The 22,628-nt window shown below is 40.7% G+C and overlaps 1 protein-coding gene across 2 annotated transcripts; it reads right to left on the bottom strand.

The window, feature by feature from the left end:
• On the bottom strand, window positions 1-13,272 carry bbc3 (BCL2 binding component 3). 2 transcript variants are annotated; one of them, XR_004897290.1, is made up of 5 exons: window positions 12,962-13,272; window positions 11,034-11,445; window positions 5,566-5,771; window positions 2,666-2,901; window positions 1-2,619 (listed from the first exon to the last, which is right to left on the bottom strand). XR_004897290.1 is itself a non-coding variant. In XM_031304228.2 (4 exons), exons 2-4 carry the CDS (start codon window positions 11,431-11,433, stop codon window positions 2,806-2,808), a joined length of 702 nt encoding a protein of 233 aa, XP_031160088.1. In that variant the 5' UTR covers window positions 11,434-11,445; window positions 12,962-13,272; the 3' UTR covers window positions 1-2,805. The 2 variants fall into 2 exon arrangements, 1 of the variants encoding a protein (XP_031160088.1); XM_031304228.2 differs by having other exon boundaries at window positions 1-2,901.
• Between the last annotated feature and the right edge of the window lie 9,356 nt (window positions 13,273-22,628).

Here is a 22,628-nt window from a genome sequence, read left to right as displayed (position 1 = left end):
TGTAGTTCTCCTTATCTTTATTGTATAAAAAAGAAAAAAAAAGTACAAAAATTCATTTAGAAAGTTGACAATAGAAAAAAGTTGAAAAACAGCAACTGCATGTGACTGACACTGAGCATCGTTGGTGGGAGGGAGGCAAGCCCTGAACCAGGGCCACATAACATTACTATGTGATGACAGCGAACATGGCTAAAAGCACTGCTAGCAAACCGATCTAAAAATATGAATATACAAGCAGTTAACAAGTGTCTACTGCTGCTAGCGTGGTTTGTTCTCTGTAAGCGTCATGTTAGCTGAACATCTGCAGGTATTATTAGGACTTTATACATAAAAAAGCCCTGCTACAAACATATAAACAGTGTGGCTTAGGCCAAGTGAGAGTGGGAAAATAAAACAGCCAATCCCTGTTGAATTTTTTAGCCATTTTAAGTGGAATAGATCAGTAAGTGTCCACGTTTCAGTCAAATATTTCCTGAAATAAAATTGAAATGCTCCACCAAGTGGTCACTTTAATCCAAAGTATGTCACAGTACATGAATGTATATTTTTAGAGTGTTCAGCACCAGTAGCAAACAGTTTGGAATTCAATTTACATCAGAAATAGCCGGTTGATTTTCATTGACCGGGACTTTCAGTTCAGTTAGTTTAGAGTATTGCTAACAGTCAGATTTTTTTCTTCTTTGTGCTTTAAAGAGTATAATAAAGGGGGAATTTTGGTACTTTTGCATCTGATATACACATGGAAAGTCAATACATCATTTTTGGTGTCTGGAGAGGTTTGTGGCTTCCTGTAATACACTTACATCTTGTTTCCCAAAAACAAGATGTGAGTGAGGCCAGAAACGTTGTAAATAATATTATGAGCATTACTTTAAAACATAGTACCGTTTTAAATGATAGATTTATTTTTTTTTATGACAAAAAAATAAAAAGGTTCCAATTTCTAGGCTGACATTTTCATTTGGTTTTGTATGTTCTGCTTTTCAAAGTGATGTATCCACTTTCAATGTGTATTTTAACAGCTTTTGCTCCCATTTTTTTTAATCAAATATCTGTTTTAACAGTTGCAAATCAAGTACAGCTTAATTCATAGTTTTGATCAGGATTGTAAGACAAAAATAAATAATACATTAACGTAAAAAAAAAATGAAAACAAGCTACAGATTCAGGCTACATTCCAAAAATAAATATTGCTCTTAATATGAGCAATTAAACATATTCTTCTACTACAGTGAAAATAATCGAAAGGGTCATTTTTTTTACAAAACATCATCAAATACTTTTCAACAATCAGAAAAATCCAAATTATATATTTTTCTTTAACTCATCGAATACCATCTCAAATCCACTGGATTTAAATTCAAACCCGCTCTACTTTCGCCAATGGCCGCTCAGAAAAACTAAAAAAGATCTCCCAAACACAGTGAACTCTCTCGCTTTCATAAGTACTTTTAAAGTCCATCAAAAAAAAATTGAATTAGTTAAGATTCATCTTCCAAAAGAATATTTACAAGCAGTCAAGTAACTCTAAACACTGTCGACACAGGCGGGCGGGCGAGATGCTACCAGCTCCCAACACTGGCAGTACTAACGGAGGAATGTACATTGGCAAAATGTGTAGCAGAGATTAAGCTATTTCTGTCCTTAAATGACCTTAAACCATGCGGACGCTAGAGCATTTGCTAATGCAAATGCCACTTGCAAACAAAACACTTGAAGTGTGTGTGTGTGTGTGTGTGTGTGTGTGTGTGTGTGTGTGGGACTGATTGTCCTAGTTTTGGAGATTAGGACTCAACAGAGCACTGAGCAGAAAGGCACGTTGTGTAATGAAATGAAGGAGTCTCAGATTGGGAGAGAGGTTCCCTCTGTGGAATAACACCCAACTTTTTTTTTGTCCCCTGCGATGCAAACACACAGACTCCAGCTTCACAGTTTATAAGAATTAAAGGGGCAAAATAAAGACACGACAGTAATACGCACAAATCAGATGGGGGTCAAATCAAAATCAAGTCTGTTTTCTGTTTTTTTTTTTTTTTTTTTTTTTTTGCATCATCAAAGGGAAGAATTAAAGAGATATCATCTATTTCAAAAATTGCCTCCAGAAAAATGGTGGCTGATATTAAAGCTAAATGAAAAAGCTCCACAAGATAATGAAGACCTTCATTTCCAAAACAGGTCACTTACAATCAGACTCATCTGTGGTTTTGAAAGCCCAATTTTGAAATATCTGTAGGCAATTTTTCCAAAATGGATGAAAGCTTTTTTTGCGCTGATATCTAAGTATACATGACCTGTTCGTTTGACCCACGTCTGCCATGCGCACACACACACACACACACACACACACACACACACACACACACACACACACACACACTGACTGAGAGATGAGCCCCAAGACAAAGACAGCGAAAGCAAGTGGTTTTTACAAAATATACAGGTAGGAAAGTGACCGTCGGTCCGTCAGCTGCAGTCTGTACCAGCAGACTGACTGACGGACGGACTTTCAGGTAGACAGACAGGCAGACAGACAGACGGGGTCCAGTTTCCACAGGTAGCTCCCCGATCCAGCCCACAGGCGGCGCCGACACCTCCAGCTGCTGATCTCGTCCTCACTAAATTCTTTGTTCCAGAAAAAACGTTTTTGATTTTCAGGCCGCGTAATTCCTCCGGGTTCAAATAGATGACAGTGCAGCAACCAGTCGGGGTTGTTCCGTTCACAGTCCGATGGTCCGTGGCCAAGTCCTGAATGTATAAAGTCGGCATGGTACCCGGTGCGCGCAGGTGAGGCGTCTCTCTGTCTCTCTAAGTGAGCCTGTAGAGAGTGCTGAGAGTCTGGGTGATGAAGTTGAGGAGTCCTCGGCAAGCGTCTCTCCAGTCCTGCCAGTGGGGGGCGGCGTGCTGTGAGAGAGAAAGACAAAAAGAGATGTTAGTCCATAGTCCCGTTATCATTCTACTACAGGGGAGAAAATGCTCTGGCTTGTTTCTATTTCTTTAAACCAATCGGTGCCATTGGCCGCGTATTTTGTGTTGCACAAACAACAATAACAACCTCCAGGCTAGCAGCTTACACGCTGTACGATTGGCGAAGATTTTGACCATGCAAAAAGGCAGGCCTGCTTGGTTCTTTCGGTGAATAGTTGTAAAGATAAACAAAGAATATATAATATATATATTTTGTGGGGATTTAGCCATTTTAATGCCAGGGCTCGCCTCCCCACGTGCAAATGTTCTATCAAAACAAGTTCCCTCCCGACACTAGTTTGCAGGGGCACCGTCGCTGCATCCAGTGCTTAGCACCACCCAAGACGATCGTTTTATACAGTTTATATCTGGTGAGTCAGACTAGTCCGAATAAAACATGTTGGATTATTCAATAGCTGACCTTTTTAGGCGAGCCTAGATGCTAAATAATGTGCATTTATTAACACGGCCTACAAACAGCTCATAAAGCATAATGGACTTAATCACATAATTGCAACTTCATGCAAGTCAATGTTGTTCCCTTTTGTCCCTGTTGGCATGTGAAGCAGCAGCTAGGAGAAACAGTTCAAAATCCATTTTCCAAACGTGAACTTGGATATCTATATGGTTATTATTCTCAAAGTGCATCAGATGATAACTTACAGCTGTCTGAGCTGCTGCAGCATTTCTGAACACACGTGCCAAATGTTTAAAAAAAATTATAATTTGAAAACAAGATCATGACTACCTGGCTGGAATCCTTGAAGCTGATTTTTCACTTTCTCGCAAAGATGGAGGAAAGATTATGTAATTTTTAGGGGTGAAGAGTGACAAGGAGAAGGATGTAGTGGTAGAGAAAGAGAGAAACAAGCTTGAACAAGATGATAAACAAGTGTGTATCTGTGTTAAAGATGCTACTCTAATCTGCCTGAACCTTGTGCCTGTGGTTATCCATCCCTCCTTCCCTCATTCCTTTTGTTTCAAACTGCTTAAGAAAAAGTGTCTGACTGTGCTTTTTTGGCCCAGCTGGATTGTAAACAGCACACACGATTTCCCCAATTACCCTTGAGAAAAAAAATGTTGTCTGTCTTTGTCACACAAGCACACGTACACGCACACACGCACATGCACACACATTACCACAGTGTTGCAGATTCAGTGTGTGTGCAATCCATGTCTTAAGGGTGAGTCAAGACTAGGTGACGTCAGCTTTGTTTATGTGCATAAGGCGGGATGGCGAGGGAGAGCGAGAGCAGTGGGGAGGTGTGTGTGTGTGTGTGTGTGGTGGGGGAGGAGGTGAAGAGCTGCTGCCAACTCCTCACGCGATCTAGAGTATGGAGGGAGGGAGGGAGGAAGGGGTGAGATAAAGACATAACAATAAAAGGAAACAGACAGCAGTGAAGACAAAAAGTCATTTATTCTGTGAGTATTGTTTGAATGTAGAAGTCGTTTGTTGTTTTTAGTTGTTTATGGACACCATTTTCTTTTTACACTACTGTTTCTGACAAATTATATTACTAATAGGAAGTTATAAAATCCATATTGAGAATGATAAAGAGTGGAGCAAAAGTGACGAGGAAGGAAACAGTGTAAAATACAAAAGAGAGAGAAATGAGAGTGAAATTGGATGAGGGAGGACAGAAGCAAGAAAGGAATATAGAGGATACTATATGTAATAAAGTTTCCAAAAAAGTATTCTAGGCAGAAAGACTCTTTAGTATGACTGTAATTTGTGAAATGAGAGAAAAACAGGCTCATAGATGACATTAACTCACAAACGCAAGTATTGATCTGTCTTCACTAATGCCTCACACACACACACACACACACACACACACACACTCACATGCTCATCCATGCGAGAACACACAACAGTGTGTGTGTGTGTGTGTGTGTGTGAGTGAGAGAGAGAGAGAGAGAGAGAGAGAGAGAGAGAGAGAGAGAGAGAGAGAGAGAGAGAGAGAGAGAGAGAGAGAGAGGAAGAATCAATGTGACTGTGCTGCATTTACAGACACAGAAAACACTGTACACAATACATCAGACATACACTCAAACAAACTGTAGGTTCACTGCAATGAGACTGAATGCTCAGGCGTTGTTTACAATTGGATAATTGGGGGTGGGGGGTGGGGGGGGGGGGTTCTCCACCAAGAACCATACAAAAGCACCACATTAAATCTTGTGTTTACCAGAGATGTGCTCATAAGTTCCTTGGAAATAAGTCATTCAGCATGAAAAAAGAATAAAAATAAATACTCAGGACTAAAGAAATCTTAGTCGACTGGGACCAAAACAACCAACGACGGCTGATGACCGGTGACCGAGGTAAAATTATGAATTAACTGGATTTTTCGCCTCAAACAAAAGCTGTAAAAACACATTAAAAGTGAAACACAGCTAAACATGTACTGCTACTTTGAAAGACAAATACGCTCTGGACCAGACTGATTTGCAGAAAGGATCTTTCTTTATCGTCATTAAATCCTTTTTTTGTTAAGGTTCAGGCCTCTTTGTTTCAGTGTTCATATTAACTCTTCTACATTGAATAACTTAACTTTAGGTTTGTAACTAAACACATCAAAGCCATGTCCCTCGTCTTACCGCTCTGAGGAGGACTGTGGCGTTAAATTCATCTCCAATGGTCCTCAGCTGGTTGGCCACTCTCCTGACCTCCAGGTCCTGCACTGCCTCTCCTCTGGGGGCTCTGTGATGTGGGGAAGCCCAGGATGGGTGCTCATTCTGGGGCAGCAGGTCTGGCAGAGGTCCCTGCCGGCTGGAGGCCTCCTGGCGTTCCTCTCTGTACGATTCTGCAGCATAAAATGGCTAAATTAATTCAGAAAATAAGATACTAACAAAGAAAAAAGAAACTTGCATTTCTCCCCATTTTATTTTACCATTGTTTTCCCTTATGCTCTGGCTCTCTGGTTCTCTCTTGAGAAGACATTATCAAATAAAAGATAAAGTCTGAGCTGGGTGGAAAAGTCTGAAACCCTCTCCTCCACACTTCAGGTTTTCAGCAAAAAGGTAGACAGCAAGGAGTCCCAAACATTCACCAAAGTTCAGCAGAGATCAGTGCTGCTAAGAGTTGTTTTATTCAGTTTATGAAGCAAACAAGTTCACATCACACAGAACTGTGGCCAGTTTGCATACCCTTTGTGTCTCCCTCCTCAGGCTGCACCTGATCTTCTGTAGTGTGACTATTTCTTCCTGATGCAACTTTTCTTTGGCATTATATCATACTCATCACTCTCTCTGCTATCTTCTGCCCCTAGTATGGTATGAAGAGCATGGTTCTCTGCTATCTGCTACGAGTCAGAGGGAGGGGGGGATTCCCAGAGAGCAGTAGACTCTTGGGCTCAGCAGTGTATGCTGGAGTAAGACGCATTTACACTTCATGTAGTGAGGAATATACTGGTTATACAAAGAATGTGTGAGAATTAAAAATGTTTTAAGGCCTAAATCAAAATTTTGATTTAGAGATAGATAACCGTAAAGGTTAAATACAGTATGTGTGTGTGTGTGTGTGTGTGTGTGTGTGTGTGTGTGTGTGTGTGTGTGTGTGTGTGTGTGCGTGCGCACATGCATGTTTTTACTTGCATAAAGTGGAAAGAGTAACTTTAAAGTTCAACATATTTGATGCAGAAAGAACAGTTAGTGAATCTTCTTGATCTGCAAAAAAACCCATTGACCTTTAGACATTAAAATATACCAAAAATTGTTACTGGGGGTTGTTTAGTTCTCTCTGGCCACACAATATTTCTTAAGGAGCCTGATGGGGTGACTTCATCCTCTTCATGGAACTTTGGAGAGTAATCTCTTAATCTGCTTAATAAGTCTGGTATTGAGAGGAACAGTGTGTGTGTGTGTGTGTGTGTGTGTGTGTGTGTGTGTGTGTGTGTGTGTGTGTTTATTGTGTACAGACTTTTGTCTAAACAGATACCTGTAACTTCTGTCTGGTCACTTTAGCGTGACAAACAGGCCTGAAGCAATTACAGATATTGTGATTTTTTGAGAGCTGGTGTGTTTTAAAACCTTTTCTAAAAAAGTATTCATTATTTATTTATGTGTACTCACTTTCTTATTTTGTTATTTTTCTTGCTTAATATTGCTTCTTTAATCAGTTACACCCTATTTTATAATGTAGAAGTAGTGTAAGCATCATAACCACATAACTTATTCACCACAGCATTGAAACTTTTTCTATTTCTTCTTTCTGCATTTTTTCATTTATTTTTCTTTTTTTTTTTTTTACAAAAAAAACACATTTATAAGTACTTCCCAAATGTTATTTAATGGCGCAGAATTTTATTTAATTTTTTTCCACTCACTCTTGTTATTTCTCTTGTTGGATTATCCATCCAACATTTAAAAGTGTTTCATTATATTGAATTCAATTTCAATGTCTTTGGCATTGTGTACTTTTGACTACGACTTCTCTTTAAGATGATTAGATAACATGTTCCAACCTTTCTACGTCACTTGTTTCTGACTTTGTCCACGGCTTTCCTGTGAAATGATCCGTCTCCATCACGGAGCGGAGCGCCTGTGGCAACCACAACTATATAGTTGCCACAGAAACGGGCACCCCTGGCAACCACAGCATCTGCCTTGCTAGGAGGATTACAACTGATCCTTTAAAGATACAGGTGACTAGACAGAGACGGAGAGAAAAGAGAGAGCGGTAGAAAGAAACAACAAACGGGAAAACCCTGGCTTGTTGCCAAGGTAACTCTAAGGCAGCACTCTTGGAGACGTCTCTATGCGATTGGCTGACAGAGTAGGGGGTTGAGCTGTGATAGGGTGGAGAGAGAAAGGGGGCGAGGCTGGGGGTAAACCTGTCTGTTTGATAGGCTGACAGACTGACAAGGTGACAGAGAGATCTGTGACCAGTTAGAAATGGGAGGCAGGAGAGACTGGAGGGTGACCTGGTTGCCGGGTGAAGGGGCGGCATTAAAAATCAAAACAGACTAATCCAGATAAAAGCTTAATGGTGAGCTAGAACTTTACTTATGTGTTACTTTACTAACAAACTGACTAATTAACTGACTAAACAAATAACCTAAAAACCAACAATACCAGTGTAGAGCTGCAAAGATTAATCCATTAGCTGTCAACTGTTAAATTAATCGCCAACTATTTTTAATAATCGTTTTATCGGTTTGAGTCATTTTTTATGAAACAAGTAAAAAAAATTCTGATTGCAGCTTGTTAAATGTGAATATTTTCTAGTTTATTCTCTCCTCTGTGACATTTGAGGACGTCGTCTTGGGCTTTGGGAAACGCTGATCCACATTTTTCACCATGTTCTGACATTTTATAAACCAAACAACTAATCGATTAATCCAGAAAATAATCGACGGATTAATCAACAATGAAAATAACCGTTAGTTGCAGACCTATACAACCAACTAACTTACTAATCGACAAGCAAACACACATGCAAGCAGGAACTATACACATGCATTACATTTATCATTGCTTGTCTGCCATTTTATTTCGTCTTGTTAAGCATATTGTAACTTTGTTCTGAAAAGGGCTATATGAATAAAGTTTAATATTATTATTATTGAATGGAGAGATGTCAGAGCGAGGGGGCTGCCCATAGACAGCCACCCCAGACAGCCAGGGGTTGGAGGCCTTGCTTAAGTGCACCTCGGCAGTGGCAAAGAGGTGAACTGGCACCTCTTCAGCTACCAGTCCACACTCTGTACTTGGTCCGTGCAGGGACGTGTACAGACTGAGCTACTGCCGCCCCAGATTATCTTGAAGAAAGTAACGATGATTATCAACATTAAATTATTCAGTGCCTGATTAGTAAATGACAAATAAATGAACTAATTGGCTAATTACAGTATCAAACTGATTAATTGGGAGACTCGTGGATTATCCCAAGTATCTGACTAATTGATTAACTAGTAAGTAAGTAAGTATTTATAAAGCACTTTTCACAGAAAAAACTCACAAAGTGCTTCACAATAGAGTAAAATACAATAAATAAGACTGACTGATAAGTCTGACCAACTAAACCAGAAAGCTTAAATACCTGACTAAATAAATGGCTTACAAGTGAGCTGAGAAATCTGTAGCCTGACTGAATGGCCAAGTATACCTCTTAGTATAGTCCTCGTGGACTAACTAAGTATGACTGACTGACTGACTGACTGACTGACTGACATGACTTTGTGCTGTTTTGCTGAGGGCTCAGAGCAGGAGGAAATGCAGCAGATTGTTTCTCTGCTGCAGTCAGACTGCAGAGGACAAGTCTGAACATGCCCGAGATGCACAGCTGACCTGCAGCTGAGAGAGGTGGAGGAGGAGGAGGAGGAGGAGGAGAAGAGGTGGAGTAACTTGTCTTTTTTCATTGTTACAAATCTGTCACAACACAGTGGCTCAGTGCCAAATGTAAACCTGCTGCTGCCACCTGAATTTCCCTTTTTACAGTCTCCAGATTTGACGAAACATGAAAAACTGGGATATGATTTCTTCCTGCAGCCAAAAGAAAATCACTCACTATCAGAGATTGTGGCAGAATCACTGTAATGGCAAGAAACAAACTTCTGAAGACATTAGTTCACAACCCATAGACATTTTTGTTACTATCCAGAGTTCCCAAAGTACTTGTGATCTAATCATGAATAAATGACTTATTGATATAGCCTTCTTACACTTCAGACTTGTATCTCCTTATCAACCGACAAGAGCCCTCAGGTCCTCCGATATTGGTATTTTAACTGTTCCTAAAGTAGCCGACAAAGCAAGCAGAGAAACTCCCTGGCAAGCTCTGTTGACACTTCAACTGAAGACCTAGGCATTTAGTTAATGTAGTTCATTTTTAGATTTTTCTACTGCCATTTTAACTACTTTTCTTATGAACAGAGCCATACGGAATCTGCAGATGTGCAGATTTTAAACAAAACACAAACAACAACAAAAACTCAGAATGTTAACATAGCTCCACAAAACAATCCGCTGGATCACTGCTGAAAAAAAAAAGATTCTGTTTGGGTCTGCTTATGAACTTAATTATCTTATGTATGTTGTTGTGTTTTATTGTTACTGTAAGCTCCCCTCATCACAGATATACAGACATTGTACATTGTCTAGTGAACTAAACCGGTTTGAGCAGTTTTTATAGTCTGAATAGCTTCATGCAGCAGCACAGTGGTCTGCTGGTACAAGGCCAAAAGAGTTGCAAGTTCATCCCTGTTAGAGTTGTAACACATCCCTCCACCTGCCCCCATCAAAACTGGCCAAACAGTCTCCTGTCATGGAAACACAGCTCCAGGCGCCGTACACACATAAACCGATACTCCCCTGCTAACTGATAACTTTTATGTTTATTTAAGGGTGAAGGTCTGAAAGGCAAATATGTGCTGTCTGGGTGAGTCACATCTTTTCCACCGTTTGGCCAGAACCTGCTTCCACTGCTTATCATCTGCAGTGTATTCCTACAGCAGAGAACCTGCTGATAAACCAATGCTGGCTCTGTTGTTGCTCGTTCTGGCAGGCGAAATCTTTACTGACGTGCTTGGTGTTACATTTGCCCCCTTTCCCTGTTTGTCAAAACAAAAGGAGAACTAACCCACATGGTTTTAATGACACCATGCTACAACTCACGTCTTTTTAGTAGGGCTAGAGATTTGATATCGATTAATAAAATCCCAAAATCAATCTTTTAATATATGCCTTTTCACCATGGATGTGGTGGATTAAACCTCCTTTTTGGGGGTCAATTCTTAATGTAAACATTAACCTGGCAGTGCATTATAAAACATATTTGAGGGTTGCTTCTTGCTTATACAATTTACAGCAAAAGTTCTGAGAATCTCTTTTATATCCAAGTTAAATTGGTATTGTAACTGAAAATTCCTATTTGATATTGAATCAAATCGGAAATGTAATCGAATCAGGACCTTTGAATTGGAATCGAGAAATCATCGGTGATACCCAGGCCCTACTTTTTACTATTAATGTAAGATTTTTATCCTGCTCTCAGCTTTGTTTTTATCATCCCACTTGTAAACTCATGTTGTGTTTCCTTTAATTACAGGTAAATACCATTATCTTACCTGACTGCTCTCCTGAGAAGGCACTGGGTGCAACTGCCCCTCCGCTCCTCCCTTCCCTCCGATTGCAGAGTGGCAAGCGTGGAGGCGCTGGTGATGGCGATAACGCAGGTAACTGCCGGTGAGTCTGGGTCTCGCCCCAGCCCTCTGGACGGGGATAAGCCAGTGGGTAAGACAGGTAGAGAGCCTGCAAAGGGTGCAAATGGTGGTGGTTATGGTAGAGGTGTCTGGAAGCGGTGCCAGTCCCAGAGCCGGTGGAGATGCTGGTAGTGGTGAGCAAGCCGGGCCAGTTGTAGAAGGGCCGAGGCAGCTCCATGCGGCAGGTGTTGTGGCTAGGAAGAGGGCCGTTTCCTCCGCTTCCTCCAGTTTCCCCGACATTCTCGATGGTCTCTGCACGGGCCATCTCAGTAGTAGTCTAAATCACACACACAGACATGCACCTATGTGAATACAACATATGCTACAATAAAATCCAATAATAATAATATTGCTAATAAACATTTAAAAACACAAGCAAGCAAATTGTATGTTTATTCGACAACAAATTGGCCAAAGATTGGAATGGTAAAAAATAATAAGTACTGTAACGGCCGTCGCGCCCTATATTGACTGTTCTGCACTGAAGGAGTGCAAAGGCTCATACATGTAGGACTGTGTTTTCAACTGTTCCTGTCCTAGCTGAAGTGAGTTTTAAGGATGTTCTGTTAATGTTCTGGGTGTGCATTTATGTTATCTAGGTTTTAGTGTTGTGTGGTTGATTTAGTATTCATGTTTATCTACATTTGTTGTTGTTACCATGACTGAGACCCGGGTGGGGATTGATGCCCTCTGGGCAGTGAGTGTGTGTTCAATGTCAATTAAATAGCTTAAAAATCGGTAACTCTGGCTCCTGAGTGAATCTTTCCACGCAGCTCGCCACAGAAATGCTAAAGAACTAATCAATAATAAATAAAAAAGTAACTAAAAAAACATCAATATTATATACTATAATACTCGACAACAAATTGGCCACAGTAGAAAATTCAAGTATTTTACGGCATAAAATACATAAACTCAGTTTAATTTTAGCACAATTGTTTTCCTTTCCACACCAGTTTGACCCACCAACTTATTATTCTTCTGCCGGACGCTAGGGGGCGGCGGGTCCCATTCATGAGATCACGAGACTTGTTTGTAAACAGATCCGTGCCGCCCGAGCACGAGGAAGCGCGCGCGCACGCACACACGCACACACGCACACACACACACACACACACTGAAAGGCGAGCCACGCGGGTCTCTCTCTGCGTTTTAACAGAAACTAATGATATAATGATATAAAGATAAATATCGTTCAAAGCACAGAACAGCGTGAATAAATCCTCGACGTAACGTTTCGTAGGCTACGTAGCCCAATGTTATTTTGAAATAATGTTTTTTTGCCACAAAAAAAAAAAACGGTTTATTTCGGATCAGCATTTAAAAAATAACGTCCGAATAAAAATTTGAAAATGGGTAAAGAGATAAAATAACCGAAGTTTAATCGATAAAAGCAATATCTAATAACCATTATAGGCTATATTTATAGGCCTATCAATTTAAAATGCCTAAAAATGCCTACAATTTTGTATTTCTTTTCCGCTGATGCTCTGTTCTGATCAAGTCCGGACTTGTCTCAAAGATTAAATAAACAACACGAAAGAGTCGAAGAAAGATCACCGACAAGAAAAACAAAAGTGGTCCGACGCTATGGTCAATATTGTAGATCTGTTATTAAAAAAAAGACACACTAGCAAATCATTTTAGAGTAGAAATGTTCCGCGTGACATTCATTCAGCCAAGCTTTTTTTCCCTCACAGCTGGACAGATGATGCAACTTTGAGCTGTCAGATTCTGAACTAACTTCAGCAGCAATAACATAGATTAATTTCATCTACAGATAAAGCACTTACTTGGTCTATCTGACGCTCCGTGGTGAGGCTGTCTGCAGGTCAGAAACTGGCCGTAACAGGTGGACATCAGAGGGGATAAAATGTGCCTAAACAACCGGCGATCGATCACAAGATGTAAAAGTCCACTCCGGTGGAAATGTGTCATTCCATTTCAAGTTTGCAGGTTTGGATTGTTTCAGTTAATATTCAGTTTGTTTTTTTCTTTTAGATTAAGCCATCAAAACAAAAATACCGACGAGATGTACTGAATCACGGAGCAGCTTCTGGTCGGTGCTCTTCTCTGTCCGGGCTCTTGTCAGTCTGAGCGGTTTTCTTCTGCTGACTGTCAAAGCAAGAACCGACTTCCGGTAGGACTTTTCAAAATAAAGCGCACGTCAACCTTTACTGAACCCAGTGGGAGAAAAAAAAAGTGTTTCTTCAGATTGTATTCAGATTCATTTTAATTGTCATAGTTCCTTGTGTACTACATACATAAATAAAAATTAAAAAACGTACAGTTGATGTACAGTGTGTTAAAGTGCTGTAGCATGTTAAAAAGTTGAAAAGTTAGCAAGGCAGTTGTGTTCAGTGGTGGAAAAGTAACTAAAGTAGTTCAAATTTAGGATCTTATAGGCCTCAACATGCATGATGAATTATCTGAATGCTTCAGCACATGGTTGAATGAAAAATATATTTATTAAGACAGTCAAACAGTAATAATATTGCGTGTAAATCACTGTGAAATATGGGCAAATTAAAGGAATAAAATGTATATTAACTGTGTATCATTTATACCAAAGATTTAAAAATGCCCAGACCATATGCACTTGTTTGTTTTGGAGTGAATATTTGCATTGTAGAAACAAAACAAACATAAATATAAACTCATAAAATGTCCAAAGCCAAATATGACATTCATTAATTTGCAATCATGCAACACTGCAATGTTTTTCAGTAACAGTTTAATTCTTCATTTGAGCTTCTTTCTGTACTCCCCAATAATGCACTAAAATTGTCTTTTCAAGTCCAGTTAACATGCTTTTATTTTGATGGGAAGTTGAGATGACTTCCTTCTCCTCCTCCTCGACAAGTGCTGACATGCTCCCCGACAGGATGCCGCTAGCTCACTTTCTCCACCTCTCTTTCTTTACTCTGTTGTTTTTATTTGCAACAATCTGTGACTTCCTGCAGCATTACAAATAACACAAAGTTGTACTGCTTATATATATATATATATATATATATATAAAAGCAGTACAACTTTGTATATATTTGTGTGGCAGTTATGTATTGGGTGGCAGTAGCTCAGTCAGTAGGGTTTCTGGTTCAAGTCCCCATATGGACCAAAGTATGGTGGTGGAGGTGCCAGTTCACCTCCTGGGCACTGCCAAGGTGCTCTTGAGCAAGGCACCGAACCCCCAACTGCTCGGGGCACCTTTCCATGGGCAGCCCCCTCACTCTGACGTCTCTCCATTCAGTGCATGTATAGGTACTGAGCATGTGTGTGTAATTCCCGCATGTGTGTAACGTGTGTAATAACAACAGAGTGAAAACATTGTAATTTCCCCTTGCAGGATTAATAAAGTATAAATTATTATTATTATTAACTCTCTCTAGTTGTATGTCTCCATGTTTCCATGTCTGTCTCTGGCTGTCAACTCAATCCAGCAAAACGTTATTGTCAAGAGACCATTTGTCAGGTAATGTTCCTCACATCCTGTATTTTCCCTCCCCTCCTCCCTCTTTAACTTTGTATCTCTCAGGACGCAAGACATTTCCACATCATATGACTGGAATCAACTACCAGTTGCCTCTCCCCTAATTTCCTTCTCAGGCCACGTCCAAACGTACCAAAACAATCTTTTTTTTACCCGTCTTCCCTGGATTCGTTTCAAGATTTTTTTCGTCCATACAGTCAGCCTTTAGGGTTAAGTAAATCTGTTTATTATAATGAATTTGTTGCAAGTGTGAAAACCATTAGACCAACTTCTGACAGTTGGGATTTAGTTTTGCATGTGGTTCATGCCAAGAAAGATAAACTCATGGGCATGGTGTAAACAAGCCTTTGTAGGTTTAAAATGTCCAGGATATAGACACCTCTTGGATTAGTTTGCAAAATGTCTTCTTGTGTGCAATTTCAGCTCAACCTGCCATCTCCAGGATGAAAGTAATGCAAATCTTACACTAGAATACTCTTAAAAGACGGAATAGATCTTTCTAGACAATATGTCATAATGTCACTGAGTTTTTAGTCACAGACTATAAGATTTTGCAAAGACTTACGATAATATTAAACATGTTTGATTTTGTCGGAGCGTCAAGACAGGAAAAAGAATGACTTTTGACCACATTGCACCAAACGATTGTAACGACTGGAGCACACCGCAACTCTAGCAAGACTCTCATGAATTTATTCCGATTTTGGAAATTTGTCTGCAATGGAAGTGGAATCGCTTAAAAAAAATGCTGTCAAGAAAAGGCAAGCAGTGATGTGTAATTCCAACTGTGAATTGCGGTCTTGTGCAAACAGTGACTCAGTATTTACTCTTGACTAACTGTAATTAAAGTCCACATGCTCAATTTAAAACAATGTTCTTCTTAGCAGATGTATTTCATTGCTAATATGTTTGATGTAGTTTCTTTGTAAATCTTGTGTTTTAGTTTGTTTGTTTTCCCTGAATGTCAGCATGTCCAACAGTGGATTGGTTCCAAATATAGATCCGTTTCAACCTTCAGACAAAGACCAAACAGGGTCTGTCTAGTCCACACAGCATTCTGGGATGGGAGAAAAACGTGCTCTGGTTTATTGGCATTTCTTTAAATCAATCACAATCGTCATGGGCGGCGCTATGCTTCGCACGGAGCCGCTGCAAAATAGCCTCGGGGAAGGAACTTGTTTTGTGGGAACGTGTACGTTCAAAAGTTATTTTAGTCGTGCGAGAGAAAACTCCGATTGGACAGATAGTCTAGCTAGCTGTCTGGATTTACCCTGCAGAGATCTGAGGAGCAGTTAACCAGAGTCCTCAGAAATCCACCGGAGTTTAGAATTCCAACACAAAGAAAGCTGAAGGAAATGGACATCGCCGAAAAGACATGCATCCGGCGGAATTTCCTGCGGCACCGGAACAATCCCGAAAGTGGAACATCGAGGATATAGACTACTTCGGAAGTAACTGTAAAGGCTATATACAACCAGAGTTTCTCTGGAATGCAAACTGAGTCTTTACTCTTGAAGAATCCATAAGAAATCCATTCGATGGCATGTGGTATAGATTTCCTAAACCCAAACATTAGATATTATAATCCATGATTAGTGAATGTTTTGTTAACACTGGAACCCACTTATGTCAGATTGCTTAATCCAAATTTGTAGTCAGCCACTGACACGTGGCACAGTTAATGAATACTTTACAGGCACATTTAAAAATACACATGCACTTGCATTTCTTTTGCTTATGTTTTAATCACACTTTGACATGTAACAAACTGATGTCCAGGCTGTCGGCTGCAACAATTATATTAGACGACATTAAAGTTCCAATAATAACAGCAGCCTAATTGTTCAAGCTTTAACACCCTTTTGTCTGAAAACTCTGCATAACATTAGCATCCCAAATTACTTCAGACACCCCCACTGTTTTGACCCCCGACCATCAGATCATTGTCTTCTGTTCACACCCCTCAGCTGCAGGGCATGAGTCAGGCTGTTTAATTGGCTGGAAATGGCAGCTTGTCTCAAGACCCCCCCACATATACACTTCCTCCAGCAGCAGATTGGTGCATACGTCCCTGTTTGGGGAGGGGGGTGGGGGAGTCGGGGGTTGGTGGAGTGTACAGGGGCGGGTCCCCGCTTAGGTACATGCCCAGGCGAACATCCTCTGCCAGTTTAGAGACAGACACACTTTGCATGACATGTGGTGAACAGTAAGCTTGTAGAGACAAGCTAATGAATGTTAATGGAAGTCAACACTGTCGCCATCAAAGATCCTGTTAGGGTGCTTTTGTTATATTGTTGCAGATTTTCTTTTATCATGAATACCATGGATTACTTATATAATAATAAGCTGTCAAAAGATTCTCAGGTCCAGAAATTTGATTAAAAAATAAGTCACTGGTGCTTACAAATGTATCGTCAGTCTCATTAATAGTTTCTTCTGTTGCGTTTTTTAATATCATTCTTTAAAATCTTTATTGTCAGTGGGTCACACCACATCCTTCACATGTCAGAGACACAAAATCTGAATTGATGGCAGCAATGACACACAAATCAAACCGTATATATAAACTGGGAACTATATTCTCAGAAAGGCGAAGCATTGCTACTCTCTGCTCGGGGCTTCTCAGGTGCTGCAAGCATATCACTCCGCCCAAGTAGTAGAAGTAGCACTGCTTCGCCTTTCTGAGAATATAGTTCCCAGTTTATATACAGTTAGAAGATGGCTGCGTCTCATGTGACCTTGTTATTTGTACACGCTGTGACTATACAAATCACAACATGTAAATAGGAATATATTGGGGTTATTTTGTCACTTATTCGGAGCAGTAGGCTAGTTGGAACCGGTTACCTTCAGGATCCATGCTAGGCTAAGCTACCGGTGGAACCGTCGGACAGAGTTACAACGCGCACGGAGATGAGAAGGGAATGTATGGACTTATCTAACTCTGGGGGTTACTGTGAATAAGCTAAAGTCCCAATAAGTCGGCATGTTCCTTTAAACATTGTTGGAAACATTTTGGATAATGTAAGTACACAACTTAACAAAATATATAACATAGGTCTAGTCGTTTTTAGTCCTTTTAATGTGGAAATATTACATATGATACCTTTAAATAAATAAACTTAAATGTTGGAGGAGCATTTCCTTCCAAGATATAATCTTGTTTTTCTTGTTGACACCGATGGAGGTGCAACAGGCTTAATGCCAAAGCAGGAAGCAACATCTCATCTGTAAACTGATCGTTCTTCATCTTTCTGTCATCTTTTTCTTCTCAGTGTCATTAAATCGTTTTGGGAGCTCGGAGTTGCAAAGCACCATCGCCATAATTTTTTGGAAATTAGGCCTACACCTTGTTATAAAAAAACAAAGAGTTTAACCATCTGTCCCATTGTAAAAGCCTGCAGTTCGGACGTGTATTTATTGTGACACTTTTATTATCACACAAAAGTGTTTTGAAGGCGAACGTGTTAAGCAAATGTGTCATTCATGTCATTGTTTTTTATACTGACGCCTTCTCTTCCCACCCATTAAGATGTTCATATTGAGATCAAATTGTATTAATTACTGTATCTTAATCAGATTTTTTTATTCTTAAGGTGTTTTGGAGCTTTATTTATTTGTATCCATGGAACAAGTGCAGGCTAAAGGGTCAGCCATACATCAGCACCCAAAAAACCTGCTGATGCCAATGACTGATGCCATCTGAGGTGATGTCATCTGCCAGGTTTTCAGTTCCAATCTGCATCAACACTGTTTTCTGCCCTGCAATGTGTGTGTGTGTGTGTGTGTGTGTGTGTGTGTGTGTGTGTAACTTGAGTGCAGCTATGCAACTAGAGAAACATGACAGCACCAGATAAGGTGTACACGCAGCTCTCTGACCCTGCCTCTGTGTTCACTACACACACACACACACACACACACACACACACACACACACACACACACACATGCTCTCCTCTCTCTGATAGCTGTGATAAGCATGTAAATGAGATCTGTCACCTTGTGTCTCACTTTAGCAGTAGAACCAGGTCGCTCCTTCCTCCCTCCAGTCAAAACACCCTGAACGGTCACTGAACTCCTCCTTCTTCATGTTGGTCTCCATGTCGACCAGCAACAGTGAACACAACAACTGTGTATACTACACAGGAACAACACAAAGTTAAGGTGGAATTTAGAACTCAGGTGTCGACACAGAACACAGAGCCAGGAGTGTGAAAAAAATAACAATTCTTTTGTGTGCAAATACTTTTTAAAAGTCAGGGAGGGCAGAGTCCGGGTTTTCAGAGGGACAAGTCCAAGGTGTGTCCAACGGAGAGCTGGGTCAGGTAGAGGGGAACTTGACAGAGTCCAGTGAGCCAGAAAACGGCTTCAGATCCTCAGTCTGTGTATGGGTGCTTTCACACCTATGGTTCGGTGGACTCTGTGCCATTGGAGGCTGAAGTTGCAACATTGTTGCAGTTTTCATTTGGTTCGGTTTGCTTTCACACTGCACTATGTCAAACGCACCTAACCCTGTAAACACGTCGCACAATCGAGACGGTCGCTTGTTTATTGGACAGAATATCCGAAACTCGCCGACACTTCTGGTCTCAGAAATAACGCAGCAACGCCACATTTATAACGTCTTGGGTTTTCTGGTTCTGCTTCAGTGTTTCTAATATTTTAGAAGAAGGCGAACAATGAGCAGCTGACAGACAGCGAGTGAAGGAGAGAGAGAGAGAGATGATGATGATGTCACACAGATGACCAGTGATGTGTGCTCAGAACAGCTTATGGATCTTAGTTATCATCCCTTAAATCATATATAAGTCTGTAAATTGTGTGCAAGGTTGAAATTGCAGGCTAGTAAATGCTCTGTTTTTGGTTCGCTTCCTGTGTTTGGGGTCGGATCGCGTTCTCACCTGAAGTGAACTGAACTCTAGTTCACTTGGAAGTGAACCGAGACCCGTTTTTAAGCGGACCAGAGTTTGTTTGGTTGATCCGCACCAGAGTTCAGATGAGCTTTCACATCAGCCCAGACAAATCGGATTATCGGACCAAATGCTCCAGAGTTCGTTTTAAACGGGCCAAACGAGGTAGGTGTGAAAGCAACCTTAAACAGGTTTCATGCTTCTTGCATTCAGTGCGGCAGGGGGGCTGCGGACGGTGCAAAAGTCTTGTGAGGAAATTTACAAGGAGAAGGTGGAGGAGCAGATAGTCTATATTCTTGACATTCCACTTCCGGGATTGCTCCGGTTTCCTTCTACTTACTTTGTGTTGGAATTTTAACTTCCGGTGGATGTATGAGGACTATGGTTGACTGCTCCTCAGATCTCTGCAGGGTAAATCCAGACAGCTAGCTAGACTATCTGTCCAATCTGAGTTTTTTCTCGCTACTATTTTACAGCGGTTCCATGCGGAGTTTAGCGCCGCCCATGACGATTGTGATTGGTTTAAAGAAATGCCATAAAATGTTTTTCTCCCATCCCGGAATGCTATGTAGACTAGCCAGACCCTTCTCCGCTCCGCAGCGTGTGGATGGTGTGGCAAAGCGAGACTAAGGAGCAGAAAACCCAACTCCAGTTAAATCAAGATGAAATTAAGAACCTTACCCTAGATAAGTCTGAGTTGATGGAAACATTTGAGGGTTTGGGAAAAAGACAAATACAAACCGAGTCAGAACTCCGACAGCAGAAATGTGACAGTGAGACAAACGCCAGGAAAACTGTAGAAGAACTGATAGTGAATTATGAGTCTGATATATCAAGAATGCAAGCAGACCATGACAAGAGACTGGCAGAGGAGAAGGCTGCGATGTGCCAACAACAAACAGACAAGCTAAGGGTCATTAAAGAGCAGGAAGAAAAACAAGCTGCCGAGTTGGAAGAACTTAGAGCTACACTGCCCCGAGTGGAGACGGAGTACAAAGAGGTAGTGGGGAACTTACGGAAACAGCTACAAGAAAGAGAGAAACTTATTGCTAGAGAAAATAGAATAAAGAATGATATGTGAATGAAATAATTAATTAAGCGCAAAGAACTGGAGATGAACATTGAATAGCTGAAGAAGACAATTAAAGCAACACTAAGTAACTTTTCCCGCTTCAGTCTCCCTACAGGTTGTCTCATTGGAACTACAGCTGCAGCTAAAAGTAACATAGTGTTGCTTTAATGGTCTGAAGAATAAGGAAGATCTTACCGAAAAGGTTTCTGCATTGGAGAATATGGTCCAAGACAGACAAAATATAATTGAAAAAAAATATATGGAGATATCTCGTTTAATGAAGGACAATAAACAATTACAACATGACAACAACAAAAGAGGAGCTGAACAAGGCCATCAGAGAGAATAGTGACCTGATTGAAACCATCACACGTCTAAAATACAAAGTGAGGGCCTGTGAGCCAGACCTGATTAAGGAGAGAGACAAGAACAGAAACATGATCACCTATATGATGTGTTACAAGGCCGATCTGCAGGCATGCATGGATTATACCTCTGACCCCAAGAAATATATACGGACGTAAATGTACACGTAAATTCTTGAATGTCATGAGACACTACATAGACAATGATACCAAGGTGCAGATGGATGAAAACACTGAGACTGGGCTTAGAAAAACGATTGCTGATAAAGACCAAATGATCAGTAGTTACAAAAGGTGCTACCAGAATGCCTCCAGGGCGCAAAAACACTGTGAAGATTTGAGTTTTAGGAGAGCAGTGACAAGCGACCAGGACCAAAGTTCCTTGATCAGATTGATAAACAACACGTTGATAGAGCTGCAAAAGTTAAAAGCCAAACTCAAAGACACAAAGCAGCTTCTTGAAAAGGCAAAAAAGCAGTCACTGCGGAAGGTAAAATCATGGATAAATAAAAAAGCCCTGCAAAAACCCAAGGTTGTCTCAAAGAACGCAGAGGAACCACCATCCCTTCTCCCAGGTGACTGGCAGCCACCAGGCCTCCCAGATGACAATATTGTGTCACATCTGTGCATCCCTGTGCAGATGACACAATATCATCATCCTCGCAGCCACATCCTTATTTGGAGGATGGTATCCTTCATGTGAAGCCGTTTGTGGATAGTGATCTCCCAAAACTTCCCCTAAATTGTGCACCACCTCCATTCCTCCTTGACCCCTGACACCTCCTCCTCAGAAAAAGCAGCACCATGTCTTATGGTGCAGCATGTTAGTGGCTCAGCGTGGGGAGCGTTGTGTCTGCTTAGGTTACTCCGAGTGCTTCGGTTTCCTCCCACACGCCAAATCAATTGTGACAGTAATTGTGATAATTAGAATAAAATAAAGTTCAAACAAAATTAACAACTTCAGCTCAAGGTATTTTTGGGGCATTTTAGGCCTTGATAGGACAGCTGAAGACAGGAAAGGGGTAATGACATGCAGCAAAGGGCAGTGGGTCAGAGTTGAACCTGAGCCTCTGTACATGGGGCGCACGCTAAACCAGGTGAGCTATCCAGGCGCCCCGACTCAAGTTGTGTTCTTTGTATTTCCTGTATCTCCAGTACCTAGTATATGATTTCAATAATGTAAACCTTCAAAGAGGTATACGCCTCTTCTAAATACTCAGTACCAAACGGCAGACAGAGTTAGCTACTCGCTGGTAAACACAGTTGTTATTTTTCCCTGAGAAGTTGAAGAGCAAAAAGAGCTGCAAAAAGAGCTGAAACAGAGTGAAAATTGGAGTTACATAGAGAAATATTAAAATAAATATCTGTGTTATGGTGATTCAACGGTCCAAAATAATGTGTAAAAAAAAAACTACCACGAAGGGAGACAATGACCACAGAGTCCCAAAACAACCCCAAAGAAAACAAAAATAACCAAAACGTTACGCAACACTTCTACAAAGAGACAAAAACCCACAAAGAGACACAAAATGCATGGGGAAATTGCATTTGAATGACGCCTAAACTCCCCCGCCACCTATGTCATATGCGTACCTTCAACAAATCTAGGAAAAACACTGATCT

The sequence above is a fragment of the Sander lucioperca genome, chromosome 5, assembly GCF_008315115.2.
Source record: "Sander lucioperca isolate FBNREF2018 chromosome 5, SLUC_FBN_1.2, whole genome shotgun sequence".
In the NCBI taxonomy this organism is placed as follows: domain Eukaryota; kingdom Metazoa; phylum Chordata; class Actinopteri; order Perciformes; family Percidae; genus Sander; species Sander lucioperca.
The sequence above is the reverse complement of the archived record's forward strand: the minus strand, read 5'-3'. Positions and strand labels throughout refer to the sequence as shown.